Source organism: Nerophis lumbriciformis, linkage group LG25, assembly GCF_033978685.3.
Source record: "Nerophis lumbriciformis linkage group LG25, RoL_Nlum_v2.1, whole genome shotgun sequence".
NCBI lineage: Eukaryota > Metazoa > Chordata > Actinopteri > Syngnathiformes > Syngnathidae > Nerophis > Nerophis lumbriciformis.
This window is the reverse complement of record NC_084572.2, coordinates 5,790,528-5,811,734: the sequence shown is the minus strand read 5'-3', so window position 1 is coordinate 5,811,734 and position 21,207 is coordinate 5,790,528. Positions and strand designations below refer to the sequence as shown.

General features: G+C 38.9%; 1 protein-coding gene across 1 annotated transcript in view; it reads left to right on the top strand.

The window, feature by feature from the left end:
- The first annotated feature begins 239 nt into the window (after positions 1–239).
- Positions 240–21,207, top strand: part of nampt1 (nicotinamide phosphoribosyltransferase 1) — a 43,412-nt gene continuing 22,444 nt past the window's right edge. The window contains exons 1-2 of the mRNA XM_061983599.2: positions 240–452; positions 20,658–20,814. Of these exons, the coding sequence (XP_061839583.1) occupies positions 399–452; positions 20,658–20,814 (211 nt within the window). The 5' untranslated portion in view covers positions 240–398. The remainder of the gene's footprint in view (positions 453–20,657; positions 20,815–21,207) is intronic.

Sequence of the window (21,207 nt, the reverse complement as noted above, 5' to 3'; positions counted from 1 at the left end):
TACTTGAGTACAATTTCTGGCTACTCTACCCACCTCTGTCAATCAATCAATCAAAGTGATTCCGGAATTTTTGATAGGAGGAAAAAAAGGGCCGCCATCCACCCGAGCGCAGCCGAGTGGAGCCGAGTCATTCCGGAATTTTTGATAGGGGAAAAAAAGGGCAGCCATCCACCCGAGCGCAGCCGAGTGGAGCCGAGTCATTCCGGAATTTTTCGAAAGGGGGAAAAAAAAGGCCGCCATCCACCCGCCCCTTCCTCCGCCTTGTTCTCCTCCAGCACCCAGCCCCCAGTCCTCCTCCCCCCTTTTGCCCTGCTTCGTTAACAGCTCCCCGGCAGCAGCAGCAGCAGGAACGCACACCCCAGACGGCTGCGACTGAACTCTCAACCGAGGGAGCAAAGATGGAGCACAGGGACGCCGACTTCAACATCCTGCTAGCGACAGACTCCTACAAGGTACTGCTTTTAGCGCGCCGGGCTGACGTTTGGGGAAGGTGTTTCTCCGCCGTCACGTCACACTCACTGGCCGACAAACGGGCTTTTATCTCGCCGTAAACCGTAACTCGACCACCCGTAGAAGCACCGAGCTAGCTTCGCCTGGCGCACTAGCATGGAGGATGCGCTGTTAGCATCTCGCTAGCACTGTTAGCATCCAGCTAGCAAGTGCTCAATAGGTCGCCCTCTTGTCGCATTTAAAGGAGCAAAGTCTCACTCGGGAGGTAAAAGCGGGCTTAGTATTAATATTATCCGCTAACAAAGGCAGCTATTGTTCAGTGAAGATTAAAGTTGGGTGGAGAAGGGGGAAAGTTAAAATGTAATGTATTTGACCTTCGGCGTTGTCTTGGTTTCCAAGTCCTACTAAATGTCATAGTCGTAGTAGCGCACGCATGCTTCACCGGGCCGTTTTGTGTCCTGTGTCATTTTTTCCCAACCATAATTTGTTTTATTACGGTGAATTAAGGGCTGCGAAATGTTAATTGTGTGCTGACAGTGCCATAAACAGTGGTCACGTGACCGGGCTGTCACCACTGTAATTTAATCGGTGACGTGCGGTCAGGGGAGGCAGTGCCTCACCTTGCCACCAGGTGGCTCTATCAATCAATCAATCAATCAATCAATGTTTATTTATATAGCCCTAAATCACAAGTGTCTCAAAGGGCTGCACAAGCCACAACGACATCCTCGGTACAGAGCCCACATAAGGGCAAGGAAAAACTCACCACAGTGGGACGTCGATGTGAATGACTATGAGAAACCTTGGAGAGGACCCCCCCCCCCCTCTAGGGAGACCGAATGCAATGGATGTCGAGTGGGTCTAACATAATATTGTGAGAGTACAGTCCATAGTGGATCCAGCATAACAGTAAGAGTCCAGTCCACAGTGGGGACAGCAGGAAACCATCCCGAGCGGAGACGGGTCAGCAGCGCAGAGATGTTCCCAACCGATACACAGGCGAGCGGTCCACCCCGGGTCCCGACCCCGGACAGCCAGCACCCCATCCATGGCCACCGGACCTGAGTGTCTCCCCCTCCACAAGGGAGAGGGGGGAGCAGAGGAGAAAAGAAAAGAAACGGCAGATCAACTGGTCTAAAAAAAGGGGGCTATTCAAAGGCTAGACTATACAAATCAATCTTTATTTATTTATTTTGAGTTTTGAGTTTTAAGATGGGACTTAAATGTTTCTACTGAGGTAGCATCTCTAACTGTTACCGGGAGGGCATTCCATAGTACTGGAGCCCGAATAGAAAACGCTCTATAGCCCGCAGACTTTTTTTGGGCTCTGGGAATCACTAATAAGCCGGAGTTCTCTGAACGCAGATTTCTTGCCGGGACATATGGTACAATGCAATCGACAAGATAGGACGGAGCTAGACCGTGTAGTATTTTATACGCAAGTAGTAAAACCTTAAAGTCGCATCTTAAGTGCACAGGAAGCCAGTGCAGGTGAGCCAGTATAGGCGTAATATGATCAAACTTTCTTGTTCTTGTCAAAAGTCTAGCAGCCGCATTTTGTACCAATTGTAATCTTTTAATGCTAGACATAGGGAGACCCGAAAATAATACGTTACAGTAATCGAGACGAGACGTAACGAACGCATGAATAATGATCTCAGCGTCGCTAGTGGACAAAATGGAACGAATTTTAGCGATATTACGGAGATGAAAGAAGGCCGTTTTAGTAACACTCTTAATGTGTGACTCAAACGAGAGAGTTGGGTCGAAGATAATACCCACAATAACCGTATTTTTCGGAGTATAAGTCGCTCCGGAGTATAAGTCGCACCTGCCGAAAATGCATTATAAATAAGGGAAAAAACATATATAAGTCGCATTTTTGGGGGGAAATTTATTTGATAAAACCCAACACCAAGAATAGACATTTGAAAGGCAATTTAAAATTAAAGCTGCAAGCAGCATTGGTCGGGCCCGCGTATTTGGCAGGTGCTAGTCCTAAGTGTCCCAATACTTTTGTCAAGTTTTAGTCCCAAGTGTCCCAATACTTTTGTCAAGTTTTAGTCCCAATGCTTTTGTCAAGTTTTAGTCCCAAGTGTCCCAATACTTTTGTCAAGTTTTAGTCCCAATTATCCCAATACTTTTGTCCAGTTTTCGGCCTAAATGTCCCAATACTTTTGTCCAGTGGTAGTCATAAGTGTCCCAATACTTTTGTCTACTTTTAGTCCGAAGTGTCCCAATACTTTTGTCTAGTGTACCTACCTTGTCTGCATTGTGTGGGCACGCTGGTGCTTCCTGCTTTTAAGCAGCCATCTTGAGAAAACAGCAGCACAGCAGCAGCAGCGCATCAGCGCAGCGGTTCTTTGAAGGCTCATAAAATCAAAACCGGAGCAGTTATAAAAATTATTTCGATAACTTTTATTTGGAAGGGTTCAATCTCTCTCCTGTGTTAGTTTGAAGCCGAAACGACAAACGCGCTCAGAGGAGATAATGTTTGAAGAGAAGTGACCGGTTTATAAAAAAATGTTGTTTTGAAGGGGAAATTGCAAACTTCCTGTTGATTTTTGCTGAGGGTTGTCAATCTATGAAAAGTAGGTCTAAGTGAGACCTACATAGAGGTTTTTGTTTCATGTCTCTCTGACTTTCCCAGTGGGAGTTACAGGCAGTTTTGTCATTTTTTTCTTCCGAGGAGCAGTTTTTTCTGTGTTTTATTCAAAAATTGCGGTAGAGCGCATTTTTGAGATTTGGGGTTAGGTTTTTTTTATTAGATCGCAATTTCTGCTAGTCCTGATGTGTGCGTTCAGTTTGGTGAGTTTTGAAGCATGTTAAGGGGGTCAAATTACAGCTCAAAGAGGCAAAAGTGACTGTTTTTAGTACTTTTTTGTCTTGAAGGGGGAATTGCCAACCTCCTGTGGATTTTTGCCCGAGGATATACAATTATGAAAACTAGGTCTAAGTCAGACCTATATAGAGGTTTTTGTTTCATGTCTCTCCGACCTTCGTAGTGGGAGTTACGGGCAGTCTAGTTTTTTTTTTTTTCCTAGGGGGCGCTAGAGCGCAATTTTGAGTTTTGGGGTTTGGTTTTTTGATAAAAAGTTTTGCTGATGTGTGTGTAAAACTTGGTGAGTTTTGAAGCATGCTAAGGGGGTCAAATTACAGCGCAAAGTTGCGGAAGAATAATAATAATAAAACCTTAGAAATTCAATAGGTCCTTATGTCCCATTGCATAAGGACTCCCTGTGGGGGTCCTTATGCAATGGGCCATGCGGGCCCTAATTAAAGCTGCAAGCAACGATGGACGGGACCGACTTTGAGGGCTCATAAAATCCAAACCGGAGCAATAATTAAAACTCTTTCATCGACTTTTAATCAGAAGGGTTCAATCTCTCACCTGTGCTAATTTGAAGCCGACACGACAAACCCGCTCAGAGGAGATAATGTTTGAAAAAAGGTGACTGTTTTTACACAACTTTTGTTTTGAAGGGGGAATTGCAAACTTCCTGTTGATTTTTGCTGGGGGTTGTCAGTGTATGAAATATAGGTCTAAGTGAGACCTACATAGAGGTTTTTGTTTCATGTCTCTACGACATTCCTACTGGGAGTTACAGGCAGTTTTGTCTGTCTTCTTCCTAGGGGACGCTAGAGCGCAATTTTGAGTTTTGGGGTTTGGTTTTTTGATTAGATCGCAATTTTCGCCGGTCCTGATGTGTGTGTCCAATTTGGTGAGTTTTGAAGCCTGTTAAGGGGGTCAAATTACAGCTCAAAGAGGCAGCGGCATAATAATAAAACGCTAGAAATACAATAGGGTCCTCTGTCCCAAAGGGACTCGGTCCCTAATAAATAAAGAATAGTGAACAACAGGTTGAATAAGTGTACGTTATATGACGCATAAATAACCAACTGAGAACGTGCCTAGTATGTTAACGTAACATATTATGGTAAGAGTCATTCAAATAACTATAACATATAGAACATGCTATACGTTTACCAAACAATCTGTCACTCCTAATCGCTAAATCTCATGAAATCTTATATGTCTAGTCTCTTACGTGAATGAGCTAAATAATATTATTTGATATTTTACGATAACGTGTTAATAATTTCACACATAAGTCGCTCCTGAGTATAAGTCGCACCCCCGGCCAAACTAGGAAAAAAACTGCGACTTATAGTCCGAAAAATACGTAAGTTTGATTATTTCTCTTTTGCTCTATGCTTTCTATGTTATTTTGGTGTGGTTTCTTATCCATCCATCCATCTTCTTCCGCTTATCCGAGGTCGGGTCGCGGGGGCAGCAGCCTAAGCAGGGACGCCCAGACTTCCCTCTCCCCAGCCACTCGGTCCAGCTCCTCCCGGGGGATCTCGAGGCGTTTCCAGGCCAGCCGGGAGACATAGTCTTCCCAACGTGTCCTGGGTCTTCCCCGTGGCCTCCTACCGGTCGGACGTGCCCGAAACACCTCCCGAGGGAGGTGTTCGGGTGGCATCCTGACCAGATGCCCGACCCACCTCATCTGGTTTTACTCGATGTGGAGGAGCAGCGGCTTTACTTTGAGCTCCTCCCGGATGGCAGAGCTTCTCACCCTATCTCTAAGGGAGAGGAAACTCATTTCGGTCGCTTTTGATTGATTGATTGATTGAGACTTTTATTAGTAGATTGCACAGTGAAGTACATATTCCGTACAATTGACCACTAAATGGTAACACCCGAATACGTTTTTCAACTTGTTTAAGTCGGGGTCCACTTAAATTGATTCATGGTACAAATATATACTATCAGCATAATACAGTCATCACACAAGATAATCATCAGAGTATATACATTGAATTATTTACATTATTTACAATCCGGGGTGTGGGATGTGGAAGGGGGGGGGGTTAGGTTTGGTTGTTATCATCACTTCAGTCATCAACAATTGTATCATCAGAGAAATGTACATTGCTTGTACCCGTGATCTTGTCCTATCGGTCATAACCCAAAGCTCATGACTATAGGTGAGGATGGGAACGTAGATCGTATTCTCCGCAGGCTAGACCATAGACATCTTATAAGTAGACGCAGCATTGGCTGATGTGACGCGAGAAATTTGGCCGCCATCTTGAAGTGGTGATGAGGAGCCGGCGAGCAGCCTAAACTGACAGTTGACAGGTGTTCAGCATTTTCCTGCTCAAATGAGCGGCCTGTTGAAAATAGGAATCGGGGGATTAGATTTCACAAGGAAGATTTAACATGAACTTACTATTTGTTGTATTTTGTGAAAAGAATATTACCACAGAGTTGAGAAGGAGCAAAGATCTTCAATAGTACTGAAATCGTAGCCGCTAGCAAACAAGAGTATGACCATAATAGAATTGCTTGTCAATGAAATTAATTAAATTTAAAAATGTCATACTTGAATAACATAAAGTTGAAATAAATGATGAAGATAAAGATTGTAAAGGCCAGCAGGGGTAAAGTTAGGACCACAGTACAAAGTGTGTAGGGGGTCGGGGGTGTAATATATGTTAACTAACAAGACAATCAGATGGACAGTGGCTATACAGTATTATACAAGTCTAAATTTAGTCTAGCTTTTCAACCCAATTTTGTGTCAAATAATAACATTGTTGGGTAAGACAGAATTTGGTTTTTATTCTGAATCCAGTGAAACAGATTGGTGGTTTTAGCTGATATAAAGACTTTCAGATGTTTATATATGTTTATGTTTAAGTATTTGGCAGACGCTTTTATCCAGAACGACATATATAAAAAATACATATAAAACAATCACTAAACATTATCATTTAAGGGAAGAATGTAATACAAAATATCAATACAAAGTGTCAAGACAGAATAAAGTCTATGCTTTTGCAGCAACAGCGATACAGTCTATAGGCCCCTAAGATATATAGATATCTAATGTATTCATACATTGTTTATGTAGGATATACGCATATATACATATAACCTAATCATATTGGTTCTTCAACTTAAAATAGCTGACCGTTGTTTTCCCCCTTCTCTGGGATTATATTCCCAGTTTTGATCTCGGACGTCTGGTCACTTATAGCATATAAGAATATTCTATTACTGTTAAGCAAACTATGAATAATAAAACACGCCAAAACATGTGTCCTTTTATCATAGCTACACGTATGACAAAAAAACGCGTGAAAATCAGTGGTATTCAATGAATTAAATGCGCTGACAGTTCATTGCTCCTGCCAAATGAATTGCACTGAGTGGAGCGGATCACCACTCCAAGATGGCGGCCCCGCGTCTCGTCAGCGCCAGTAGGCAGTAGCGCTCGATGCTGCGTTTACTTATAAGATGTCTATGGCTCTAGCCGGCAGACACATGTCTCTCCAGCGGAAGCCGGCCTTTTTTTTTCTTTTTTTAAACTGTATAACAAACATGGCATTTTTATTAGAGTAAGCCAGCGTTTGTGGGTGTTTTTTGTCAGATGCAAAAATATTGTTTTATTGCTTGGAATGAAATTGAATTCAATGAATGTGTCTGCCATAGGGTTTTACGCTTTACCGGTATTAGTACAGTACGTATCTAAAACGTACCGGCTTCACTACACACCCTAGCTCACCGGCATCAAAATGTAAACAAATGCCATGGGTGGATGTACACCTAACATCCACTGTAATGATATTAAGTACAGGCACGTATATAGTCGATACTACTATAATTGCATCGATATTTTTTGGCATCACATCTTTAGTTTAAAAAAAAATTATGTTATGTTTATAATCTCTTGAAATATGTCCCTGGACACATGAGGACTTTGAATATGACTAATGTATGACCCTGTTACTACTTGGTATCGGATTGATACCCAAATTTGTGGTATCATCCAAAACTAATGTAAAGTATCAAACAACCAAATAATAAGTGATTATTACATTTTAACAGAAGTGTAGACAGAACATGTTAAAAGAGAAAGTAAGCAGATATTAACAGTAAATGAACAAGTCAATTAATAATTAATTTTCTACCACTTGTCCTTTATAATGTTGACAAAATAATAGAATGATAAATGAAACAATATTAAGTTAAGTTAAAGTACTAATGATTGTCACACACACACACTAGGTGTGGCGAAATTATTCTCTGCATTTGACCCATCACCCTTGATCACCCCCTGGGTGGTGAGGGGAGCAGTGAGCAGCTGTGGTGGCCGCGCCCGGGAATCATTTTTGGTGATTATGTTACTGCATATGTCAGCGGACTAATTAGGAGCTTTTGTTTGTTTACTTACTACTAAAAGACAAGCTGTCTAGTATGTTCACTATTTTATTTAAGGACTTAACCGCAATAAGAAACACATGTTTAATGTATCCTAAGATTTTTTGTTAAAATAAAGCCAATAATGCAATTTTTTTGTGGTGCCCTTTAATTAGAAAAGTACAGAAATAATTTTAGTAACGGTACCAAAATATTGGTATCGTTACAACTAAGGCTGAAACGACGCGTCGACGTAGTCGACGTCATCGATTACGTAAATACGTCGGCGCCGTTTTTGTGCGTCGCATACTTGAATAGCCGCCAGGGCGCTAATTAATTTAAAACCTCTTCTCATTCCTGCGCTTACCAAAAGGCGTGGGGTAAATTTAGGCCTGCGCTTTTAAATTTGAGTGATGTAAGGATACCATCATGAAAAGCACATTTAATACAAAAAAACGTGAATATGGTCTTACCTTTACTTATGAGTCCATGCGCAGCTGCTTCTGATCAAAAGCATCGATAACTTGTTTATAGAAGTCTTCCTTATCTTTCTTCAGTTTTAAAAGTCTCTCTGTCTCGATGGAGATATTCCTTTAATTATTACCTCCTGCTTCCATTGAAAGTCCAGTTTAGAAAACTGTTTTATTTTAGATATGTAATCCTCCATGTTAAAAGTGCAAGCAAACGATCGCTGCTCACTCTTGTTGCTTGTTGTCTTCTTCTGCAGTACCGGTAGTCGCAAAAAGGATCACTAGCGCCCTCTACCAGCAGGAGGCGGGAGTCATTTAATGACTCATATTTGACACACGCAGCTACGGTATATTAATAAAACATAGCTGCTTACTGTTCTTTTTAGCATATTCAAAAGCTTGGACCTTAAATCCTACTGAATAGCTCTTAATCTTCTTCCCTTTATGCGATTTCAAATGATTGAAATCAGCCTCCTCCATTTTGAAAATGATGACAGGTGAAGTGTCACTCATGACGTGACGAGTTTGACCCAGCGGAAGTTCTAGACATATGCTAATTATTTTGCGAAACGAGTTTGACCCGGCGAAAATTCCAGACATGCGCTAATAAAATTAATATTTTGCGAAACGAGTTTGATCCGGCAGTAATTCGAGGCATGCGAATACTATATACCCGGCGCCAATTAAAGGAAATACGCACTTTTTTGTATTGGATGTTTATCTTTATTTTTGCACATTTTAAAGCAAAATAAGCAATACTTTTACTTTTGAAATGCTTATACTATTGCAGAATATTAAGATTTGCACTGTATGTTTATTTTATATTTGCACATTAAAAAGCAAATACGCTACTTTTAATTTTGTTAAATGTTAAAAGTTTTAAATGTTTACATTGTTACAGAATATTTTGTCATGTTGTTGTCAATGTTGACTGAGTGGCCATACTTTTTTTTGTGTAAATAAAAGCCATGCCTTTTGAAAAAACTGGCCTACATTTATTTTTTCATCTTCTTTTTAAATAAAAAAATAATCGGTAAAAGACAAAATAATCTATAGATTAATCGAAAAAAATAATCTATAGATTAACCGATTAATCGAAAAAAATAATCTATAGATTAATCGATAGAAAAATAATCGTTAGCTGCAGCCTTAGTTACAACACTAGTCTGCCAATATAGAGGATTATATACTGTATCCAAGATTAAATACTTCTCTAAACTGGACTTTAAGACAAAATGAATGTGATCATACAAAGTAGGTTTTCGTGGAGGATAGCTATTGCTGCTTCAGATACAAATACAGAAAGGTAAGATACACTCCCTTTACTCAATGTATTTTGTTAAAAACAAATGGGACCAAAAAGTATTTAATAACGATTTTATCAAATACTTTTTGGACCCATTTATCATATCATTATGATAATGTTTTTATGAAACCGAATTACTCCCTTCTTTTTCCTGTTACTCTAATGTGCAACCTAAATCAACAATGATTCGAGCTGCACATATGAATTTAGGTTTAAAAAAGAAGAAAAAAAAAACCCTCAAAGTATCTATCTGGTGTATAGTTCACCGCACGTCACTGAATTTAATATATATTTGTTTCTTTTGTTTTGTATTGAGGAGGTGTTATTTACGACGATATTCTGATTATTTGTTTAGTAGCCATCCATTAATTATCCATAGCGCTTCTATTTACAGCAGGGGTGTCCAAAGTGCAGCCCGGGGGCCATTTGTGGCCCGCAGCTAATTTTTTTTTAACGGCCTGCGGCACATTCTAAAGATTCTATTAAAAACATAAAGTGGAATAAAAGAGCAAAAAGGGTAAATAGAACGAGAAACGTATGTATTGTTGACTCTAATAGAGAGAGACCAGCTCAGTGGCCTTGTGGTTAGAGTGTCCGCCCTTGAGGTTGTGAGTTCAAACCCCGGCCGAGTCATACCAAAGACTACAAAAAATAGAAGCCATTGCCTCCCTGCTTGGCACTCAGGGTTGGAATGAGGGGTTAAATCACCAAATGATTCCCGGGCGCGGCCACCACTGCTGCTCACTGCTCCCCTCACCTCCCAGGGGGTGGGTCAAATGTAGACGATAATTTCACCACACCCAGTGTGTGTGTGTGTGACAATCATTTGGACTTTAACTTTAATTTTTAAAGCTATCATAGAAACTGTCTTTTTGTTTTTCTTTTTTTTTGTCATTGCTCAAAAGATGATAAATACAAATGAATATTGTTATGAATTATTGACCTATTCAAGGCGACAATTACTTCACATCAATTTGAAATAGGTTTGTGGGAAAATATTGCATATTTTGTGTTTGACGTATTGCAATTAAAAAAACAACAACTAATAACTTATAATTGACAGATCTGGAGTCGATCTATAGACTTAAGCGTTGAAAGTAAAAATATATATATTAATTACTTTTGACACCTTTATGTGTATCCCTGATAATTTTAGTGGTGTTTTTTTTTTTTTAAACTGTCATTGCTCAAAATATAATACAGAATGAATTATAGACCTATGTAAAGCTTCGATTACTTCACTGCAAAAATTCCATTTTGAATTTTATTGGGGGGGGGTAATGCATATTTTGTGTTTTTGCTATCAAAAACAGGGTTGTCTTTTACGAAAAGCACTTAAAACATTTAAAAAAAATGAACCTGAAGTTGCTCTAGAGCAGGGGTCACCAACCGTTTTGAAACCAAGAGCTACTTCTTGGTTACTGATTAATGCGAAGGGCTACCAGTTTGATACACACTTAAATAAATTGCCACAAATAGCCAGTTTGCTCAATTTACCTTTAACTCTCTGTTATTATTAATAATTATTGATATTTATCTTTGTGGGAACACTGATCATCTTAATGATTTCTCACAATAAATATATATAGAAACAGATAAATATCAATATGCAACTCTTTATTTTTATATTTTCTCTAAGTGCACATTTTTCAAATTTAACATTTTCATATGATCACTACTAAAACAGTCTTGTGAAATCACAATATCCAATTTTAACTAGCTAGCCACTAACATTTTTTTAACAAATCATGAATTACTTTGCACCATGTTTGTACAAATAATAACTCATGTAAAATACAAAAGTCAACTCTCAAATTTTTAAATAAATCATGTCACACTTTGAACTGGACACCAAATCTGTTATCTGTTTCTTTGTCAGTTAGTGAAGACCAAGTCTTTAAAATATTTTCTTGGATTTTCAAATTCTATTTGAGTTTTGTCTCTCTTAAAATTAAAAATGTCGAGCAAAGCGAGACCAGCTTGCTCGTAAATAAATACAATTAAAAAAATAGAGGCAGCTCACTGGTAAGTGCTGCTATTTGAGCTATTTTTAGAACAGGCCAGCGGGCTACTCATCTGGTCCTTACGGGCTACCTGGTGCCCGCGGGCACCGCGTTGGTGACCCCTGCTCTAGAGATATAAGGGTTTAACAGCCTGCGGCACATTCTAAAAATACTATTAAAAACAAAAACATAGAGTGGAATAAAAAAGCAAAAAGGGTGAATAGATCGAGAAAAATATGTATTGTTGACTCTAATAACACAAAGTTGCCATGGAAACTATCTTTTTGTTTTTGTTTTTCTTTTGTCATTGCTCAAAAGATGAAAAATCAAAATTAATGTTATGAATGATTGACCTATTCAGGGCTACAATTACTTCTAATCAATTTGAAATATGTTTGTGGGGTAATATTGCATATTTTGTGTTTATTACATATTGCAAAAATGTAATAAAAAAAAACGAATAACTTATAATTGACAGATAGATCTGAAGTCGATCTATAGACTTAAGTGTTGAAAGTAAAAAAATATATATATATGACTTACTTTTAACACCTTTATTTGTATCCCCAATAATTTTAGTGGTGTTTTTTTAAACTGTCATTGCTCAAAATATAATAATGACTTAAAATCAATGGTGTTATGAATTATTGACCTATGTAAAGCTCCAATTATGTCACTGCAAAAAGTCCATTTTGAATTTTATAAGGGGGGGGGGGGGTAATGCATAATTTGTGTTTTTGCTATCAAAAACAGGGTTGTCTTTTACGAAAAGCGCTTAAAACATTTTAAAAAAATGAACCTGAAGTTGCTCTAGAGCAGGGGTCACCAACCGTTTTGAAACCAAGAGCTACTTCTTGGTTACTGATTAATGCGAAGGGCTGCCAGTTTGATACACACTTAAATAAATTGCCAGAAATAGCCAGTTTGCTCAATTTACCTTTAACTCTATGTTATTATTAATAATTATTGATATTTATCTTTGTGGGAACACTGATCATCTTAATGATTTCTCACAATAAATATATATAGAAACAGATAAATATCAATATGCAACTCTTTATTTTTATATTTTCTCTAAGTGCACATTTTTCAAATTTAACATTTTCATATGATCACTACTAAAACAGTCTTGTGAAATCACAATATCCAATTTTAACTAGCTAGCCACTAACATTTTTTTAACAAATCATGAATTACTTTGCACCATGTTTGTACAAATAATAACTCATGTAAAATACAAAAGTCAACTCTCAAATTTTTAAATAAATCATGTCACACTTTGAACTGGACACCAAATCTGTTATCTGTTTCTTTGTCAGTTAGTGAAGACCAGGTCTTTAAAATATTTTCTTGGATTTTCAAATTCTATTTGAGTTTTGTCTCTCTTAGAATTAAAAATGTCGAGCAAAGCAAGACCAGCTTGCTCGTAAATAAATACAATTTAAAAAATAGAGGCAGCTCACTGGTAAGTGCTGCTATTTGAGCTATTTTTAGAACAGGCCAGCGGGCTACTCATCTGGTCCTTACGGGCTACCTGGTGCCCGCGGGCACCGCGTTGGTGACCCCTGCTCTAGAGATATAAGGGTTTAACAGCCTGCGGCACATTCTAAAAATACTATTAAAAACAAAAACATAGAGTGGAATAAAAGAGCAAAAAGGGTGAATAGAACGAGAAAAATATGTATTGTTGACTCTAATAACACAAAGTTGCCATGGAAACTATCTTTTTGTTTTTGTTTTTCTTTTGTCATTGCTCAAAAGATGAAAAATCATAATTAATGTTATGAATGATTGACCTATTCAGGGCTACAATTACTTCTAATCAATTTGAAATATGTTTGTGGGGTAATATTGCATATTTTGTGTTTATTACGTATTGCAAAAACGTAATTAAAAAAAAACTAATAACTTATAATTAACAGATAGATCTGAAGTCGATCTATAGACTTAAGTGTTGAAAGTAAAAATATATATATATATATGACTTACTTTTAACACCTTTATTTGTATCCCCAATAATTTTAGTGGTGTTTTTTTAAACTGTCATTGCTCAAAATATAATAATGACTTAAAATCAATGGTGTTATGAATTATTGACCTATGTAAAGCTCCAATTATGTCACTGCAAAAAGTCCATTTTGAATTATATAAGGGGGGGAAGTAATGCATATTTTGTGTTTTTCCTATCAAAAACAGGGTTGTCTTTAACAAAAAGCGCTTAAAACATTTTTAAAAATGAACCTGAAGTTGCTCTAGAGATATAAGGGTTTAACAGCCTGCGGCACATTCCAAAAATACTATTAAAAACAAAAACATAGAGTGGAATAAAAGAGCAAAAAGGGTGAATAGAACAAGAAAAATATGTATTGTTGACTCTAATAACACAACATTGCCATGGAAACTGTCTTTGTTTTTATTTATTTTTATTTTGTCATTGCTCAAAAGATGAAAAATCAAAATTAATGTTATGAATGATTGACCTATTCAGGGCTACAATTACTTCTAATCAATTTAAAATATGTTTGTGGGGAAATATTGCATATTTTGTGTTTATTACGTAATGCAAAAACATAATTAAAAAAAACTAATAACTTATAATTGACCGATCTGAAGTTGATCTATAGACTTAAGTGTTGAAAGTCAAATATATAAATATGACTTACTTTTAACACCTTTATGAGGGGGGCCCTTTTGGATCCGTGAGCATTTTAGTGGTGGTGTTTTTTTTAAACTGTCATGGCTTAAAATATAATAATTAATTAAATAGAATTTTATTGGGGAGGAAAGTAATGCATATTATGTGTTTTGCTATCACATACAGGGTTGTCTTTTAGCGAAAAGCGTGTAAAACGTAACAAAAAAATTAACTTTTCATTGACAGATAAACCTGAAGTTGATCTTGAGATTTAAGGGGTTGAATAAAGAATATTTTATGAATTCTTTTTAGGATTTTTATGACTGAGGCCTTTTTGCGTCCCCGGGACAAAATTTAAGGGGAGCCCTAAAGGTTTAAAATGAATCAATGTGTTGGTTTTGATCATGAAAAATATCAAAATGGCCCCTGCAAAATACATTTTTTCAATAAGCAGCTCTCTGTGAAAAACGTTTGGACACCCCTGATTTAGAGGCTCCAATTAGCCTTACATGCATTTTTGGGGGGATTTGTACCGTATTAGCTTGACATTTCTACAGATTCTAATCTGCGTCTACAGACTGTGAGGCGGAAATGCTAACCACTAGTCCACCGCGTGACCCATAAGCCATTTAAATGTGACACTAGTAAATGGCTGAAATGTGCACAGACAACAGTAGTGCAGCGTAGGTGTTTCCAAAGTGTGAGGCGCAGCAGCTTGTTAGAGCAGTGTTTTTCAACCTTTTTGGAGCCAAAGGCACATTTTTTTTCATTGAAAAAATGCGGAGGCACATCACCAGCAGAAAACATTAAAACAATTAAACTCAGTAGTCGATGTTGACAGTAAAAAGTCATTCTGGCAATTGTAGGATATGACTTTAAACCATAACCATCACTATATAGTCTTGTCTCAAAGTACTGTCACATCACACCGTGACTTATTTGGAGTTTTTTGGTGTTTTCCTGTGTGTAGTGTGTTGCGCTCCTATTTTAGTGGCTTTTCCTGTTTTGTTGGTATTTTCCTGTACCAGTTTCATGTCTTCCTTGAGCGCTATTCCCCGCACCTGCTTTGTTTGAGCAATCAAGACCATTTCAGTTGTGCGGACGCTATCCTTCTTTGTGGGGAAATTGTTGATTGTCATGTCATGTACGTATGTACTTTGTGGACGCCGTCTCTGCTCCTCACCCTGTAAGTCTTTGCTGTCGTCCAGCATTCTGTTTTTGTTTACTTTGAAGCCAGTTCAGTTTCTTAGGGGCATTCACCTTTTTGTTTATTTTTGGTTTAAGCATTAGATATGTTTACCAAGCAATTAGCTACCTGCTGCCACCTACTGATACTTTTAAGCACAGGGATCCTCCAAGGCTGCGTGCTGAGCCCCCTATTGTATACCCTCTTCACACACGACTGTGTGGCCTCCCAGAACAACACCAGTATCATCAAGTTTGCAGATGATGCTACGGTCGTCGGACTGATCACCGGGGGAGCTGAGGCAGCGTACAGAAGGGAGGTAGCGGAACTGGTGGCCTGGTGTCAGGATAATAATCTCTCCTTGAACACAGACAAGACCAAGGAGATGATTATTGACCCACGGAGAAGGAGTGCACAGTACACACCTCTGTACATAGGGTGGACAGGGTGAAAACCTTTAAATTCCTCGGGACCCACATCAGCGAGGACCTCACCTTGGATCACAACACCCAACAAACAATAAAGAAAGCCCAGCAGCGACTGTACTTCCTAAGAAGGCTGAGAAAATTTGGCATGCCACCCAAAATTCTCGGCAACTTCTATAGAAGTACGGTTGAGAGTGTCCTTACCAGCTCAATCACGGTCTGGTATGGAAACTGCACTGCTAAGGACAGGAAGGCACTCCAGCGAGTGATTAAAACTGCTCAGTACATATCAGGAGCAGCCTTCCCCTCACTACAGGACATGCACTCTACCAGGGCCACCAGGAGAGCACACAACATCATAAAGGACAGTACACACCCCAAGCACAGTCTCTTCAACCTCCTACCATCAGGCAGACGATACAGGAGCCTGAAATCCAGGACTACGAGACTGACATACAGTTTCTACCCACAGGCCATCAGGCTTGTGAATGCCTCCCCCCCCATTTTACTTTTATCTTTTTGAACAAGAGACAGCTACCATGACCACCCCCGAACTGTGAACCATCACTTTTCACCTTTGATCACTAAAGACACTTTAACTGCTGCTGTGACCCAAGGTCACCTCCGTATTTATACTGTTGACTGTCAATCAGAATGTGCAATAATGTTATGTTACTTACTGTGCCTTGTATATACATTTTTATTTTTAGCTAAGTACCGTGTGACTTGTTGAAGGGTGGACTAGCAAAGTAAGATTTTCATTGTACGGCAAACTGTCTGTTTAACTGTGCATATGACAATAAACAATCTTGAATCTTGAATATGGAAGACTGTTACTCTGCCGAGCTCTAGACAGCACAGACACTCAACAGCGGCACTTTATTTGCAGATTATAATTACTGGTTTGCATAAAATATTTTAACCCAAATGGGTGAAATTACATAATCTACCACGGCACACCAGACTGTATTTACGGTACACTGCTAGAGGAATATTCTCACTTTTAAGCAGAATAGAACACCCTGAAACTGTCTTTGGTTCCGAATGCGTACTGTTATTTATCTGTGCACTCTCTCACTCTCACACACACACACACACTCTCACACACATATATTATCATTAATGGTATCATGAAGTACTGGCCTATGGGGAGAGTGAAGGAGGCACACACTTCAAGTTAACTTTCAGTATCAAATCCTACCAAGGCAAGCAACCTCGGTGGACAAAAGTATGAGAGACGGGTGACCATTTTAGAGACTGCTTCCACCTTTTGATAGCTCGGTTCATTCTTTCATTTCGCTGGTATTTCTATTGTTTGTAGAATACATTGTTGTCTTGTCAACTCCACTGACCACGTTAAACCCAGATTCCGATCTAACAAAGGTCTGAGCTCATTCCCTTCTATGCCACATGAATATGGAATGCACTGCCAACAGGTGTAAAAGAAAGGGCATCTCTATCCTCCTTCAAAACCGCACTAAAAGAACACCTCCAGGCAACTTCAACCCTAAACTAACAACCTCCCTTCCACATCATACCTCCTCGGAGTGTAAATAATCAAATGTAAATAATCAAATGTACCGTATTTTTCAGACTATAAGTCAGTTTTTTTCATAGTTTGACTTATATACATTTTTTTCCTTCTTTATCATGCATTTTCGGCAGGTGCGACTTATACTCCGGTGCGACTTATACTCCGAAAAATACGGTAGATACTTATTCTTTCTCTCTCTCTATCTCTCCCTGTATGTCCACTACTTGCTGTACATATCCTACCAAGTCAGTCCTACACTGTTCCAATGTCCATTTCTTTGATGATGCAATTGTTTGACTGAAGTGTTGATATCAACCAAACCTAACCTCCCCAACCCTCCACATCCCACACCCCGGATTGTAAATAATGTAAATAATTCAATGTATATACTCTGATGATTATCTTGTGTGATGACTGTATTATGATGATAGTATATATCTGTATCATGAATCAATTTAAGTGGACCCCGACTTAAACAAGTTGAAAAACGTATTCGGGTGTTACCATTTAGTGGTCAATTGTACGGAATATGTACTTCACTGTGCAATCTACTAATAAAAGTTTCAATCAATCAATCAATCAATCAAACTCATCATTTTAGTCTTCGAACAAAAGGATCCGGGTGGAGTCTCCCCTCCAAAAAGGTGTGGTCTTAATAAATTTGAGGTAAAATAAAGAAAAACCTACTAAGCTACCTTGACTTAGGCCACGGGAAAATGTTTTTTTAATAGTTGTTTTTGTGAAAAAAGTAAATGATCTAAAATATGCTGCGGAAATTACTTTTTTCGAGAAGTATGATCCCCCACGCCCACAGGTGCAGTGCAATCGATCAAATCATTTGTGCAGAGAAGTCGATATCAAGCCAATTTACTAAATTATAGCACTGGCCCCAAATGCCTGCTGTTGCAATTGAAAATAGAACACCTCCCCAAAGCTGTGTGCACCTATTGTTTGGAAACAATCACGGTGAGGGGTGGGGGGTGGGGGGGACTTTTGACGGGAAAATAATGAACACTCTCCCCCTGCTGGAGCTCATTTTAACCCCTGAAGTCACTTTGATCTCATTATTTTGCATCTAGACGGCCCTGTGTCCTGAATTGCACACGATTACTAGATAGCTGTGTGTGTGTGTGTGTGTGTGTGTGTGTGTGTGTGTGTGTGTGTGTGTGTGTGTGTGTGTGTGTGTGTGTGTGTGTGTGTGTGTGTGTGTGTGTCTGCCAGTAAATGTGTGTGTGTGTGTGTGTCTGCCAGTAAATGTGTGTGTGTGTGTGTCTGCCAGTAAATGTCTTGACTCTATTTTGAGTCATTGAAAGGACACGGACAGGTCAAGTTAGTCATTGACATTTATCTTTACCTCTGGCCTGTCTATGGAGATTAGGGATGTCCCGATCCAGGTTTTTGCACTTCCGATCCGATACCGATACTGGCCTATCCGAGCATGTATTAAAGTTTAAAGTTATTTAGCCTACTTAGTTGTCAGAATCATGTTGAAAAGGGTTTTAGTACTCTTGATAACAACTAGCCAGCTGAATTAGGGGAGTTTGAATAATACACAACGGTTGGTAACAAGAAACTGACCTGTTTATTCAAGGATAAACACAAAATAGACAAAATTATACATGACAAACAGAAATGGCATCATTGAACTAGGGCTGGGCGATATGGCCTTTTTTTAATATTGCGATATTTTAAGGCCATATTGCGATACACGATATATATCTCGATATTTTGCCTTAGCCTTGAATGAACACTTGATGCATATAATCACAGCAGTATGATGATTCTATGTGTTTTGATTGATTGATTGAGACTTTTATTAGTAGGTTGCACAGTGAAGTACATATTCCGTACAATTGACCACTAAATGGTAACACCCGAATAAGTTTTTCAACTTGTTTAAGTCGGGGTCCACTTAAATTGATTCATGATACAGATATATACTATCAGATATATACTATCATCATAATACAGTCATCACACAAGATAATCACATTGAATTATTTACATTATTTATAATCCTGGGTGTGGAGGGGGGCGCCGGATGTAAGTGTCAGAGTTTGATATGAGAATAAATCTAAAGTTAAAATATAGGGTAGAAATGCACCCATTTGCAGGAAATGTAGTCTTGATTTTCAAAATTGTCTTTCAAGGCTTGCATGTCTACATCAAAACATTCTTCTTCATACTGCATTAATATATGCTACTTTTAAACTTTCATGCAAAGAAGGAAATCACAACTAAAAAAATCACTAATTTTTTCATACGGTGTTGTGGAAATTTTTGCCTCAGTATTTCGATGGTGTGGGCGTGTGGCACCGAATGGGGATAAGCGTCTCGGCAGACATCACAATATTTGAACAATGATGACGAAAACTGTTTTCTCTGTCGTGTCCGTGTGTCGAAAATTGTTATGCGCTTATTTTTTTTATTAGATTTTGTGCGTGGCATAGATTTGCTATGCGCAGAGGACGCAATTGCACAGGCGAGCACCTTAGAGGGAGCGTTGCTCGCACGGCTGCGCTAACATCACAGCTAACGTTAGCCATGCTGCGACCTCTCTGCTCGGGGAGGATGTATACGTATGTGACGTATGTCGTGACAGTATGTGACGTGTGTAAGAAGGTGCGCTCGCTGTCTGTGAGAGGGAGACACAGGAAAGAGTGAGAAGAGCCTGTCGTGTAATGCCAGCAGCTAAAAGCAACTGCGTGAGAATTCACAGACGTGTGGAAGTGTTGAAGGTGTGCTGGAAAATGCGGAACTGAAATTACGGAGCAGCAGAAAAGTGGAATGTATTATTTAAATCGGTGCGTTGGAAAACAGGGACCGGGATTTTTTTTAAACTGGATCTGGATCGGCATTTTCCCATGCCTTGCCGATACGCAATTTTTGGCAAATATCGGCATCCGATCCAAATATCGTATCGGGACATCCCTAATGGAGATCGCCAATGATAGACACAGTTCTAATTTTAACTTGTCATTTTTTTTATTTTTTTTTACCAAGATTGATTTTTAGAAAACATTGTGTCGGGAACTTGCTGTACTGCAGAACTGTTGCACAATAACACACACACACACACACACACACACACACACGCGTTCATTTCATCCTCAAATTCCTCAGTGTTGATTCTATGGCTGGTGTTACCATTAATAAAAGTGTGAGGGAATATACCTGGACATGTTCTTTTGGGAGCCTGATTGTGACATTTTATTACTATCTTGAGGCGGCTTTATTCCGTTTGTAGCCTTCGATAAGTCCGTGGGTGTGTTTATTTTGCGTCACTGAATAGCCCAGTTGCGCAAATTCCAGATAAAGCACGTCTGAATATTATTCACAAGGGTCACATACAGTACCTTCACTATCATACTGTGTCTTGCCACGTTCAGTATACATCAATTAACTTGTGTCTTTGTGTGTCTTTGTGTGTGTGCGCAGGTGACACATTACAAACAGTATCCCCCCAACACGAGTAAAGTCTATTCCTACTTTGAGTGCCGCGAGAAGAAGACGGATCCCGGGAAAAACAGGAAGGTCAAATATGAGAAGACAGTGTTCTATGGCCTACAGTACGTCCTGCACAAATACCTTAAAGGTAATCTTTTTTAATTTATTATTATTATAAAAATACAGTACTACCTCAACTTATGAGTTTAAAGGGGAACCGCACCTGGTTGAAATTTGCAATCTTTATGTAAGACAAGGCATTTTTTCCCTTTTTTTAATGCATTCTATGTCATAAAATACGGCAAATACGAGGTGGCTAACAATGCAGCTGATGAGCAGTGTTGCCAACTCCTCAGCAAGGAAAGTACCGTATTTTCCGCACTATTAGCCGCACCTAAAAACCACAAATTTACTCAAAAGCTGACAGTGCGGCTTTTAACCCGGTGCGCTTTATATATGGATTAATATTACCGGTAAGATTCATTTTCATAAAGTTTCGGTCTCGCAACTTCGGTAAACAGCCGCCATCTTTTTTCCCGGT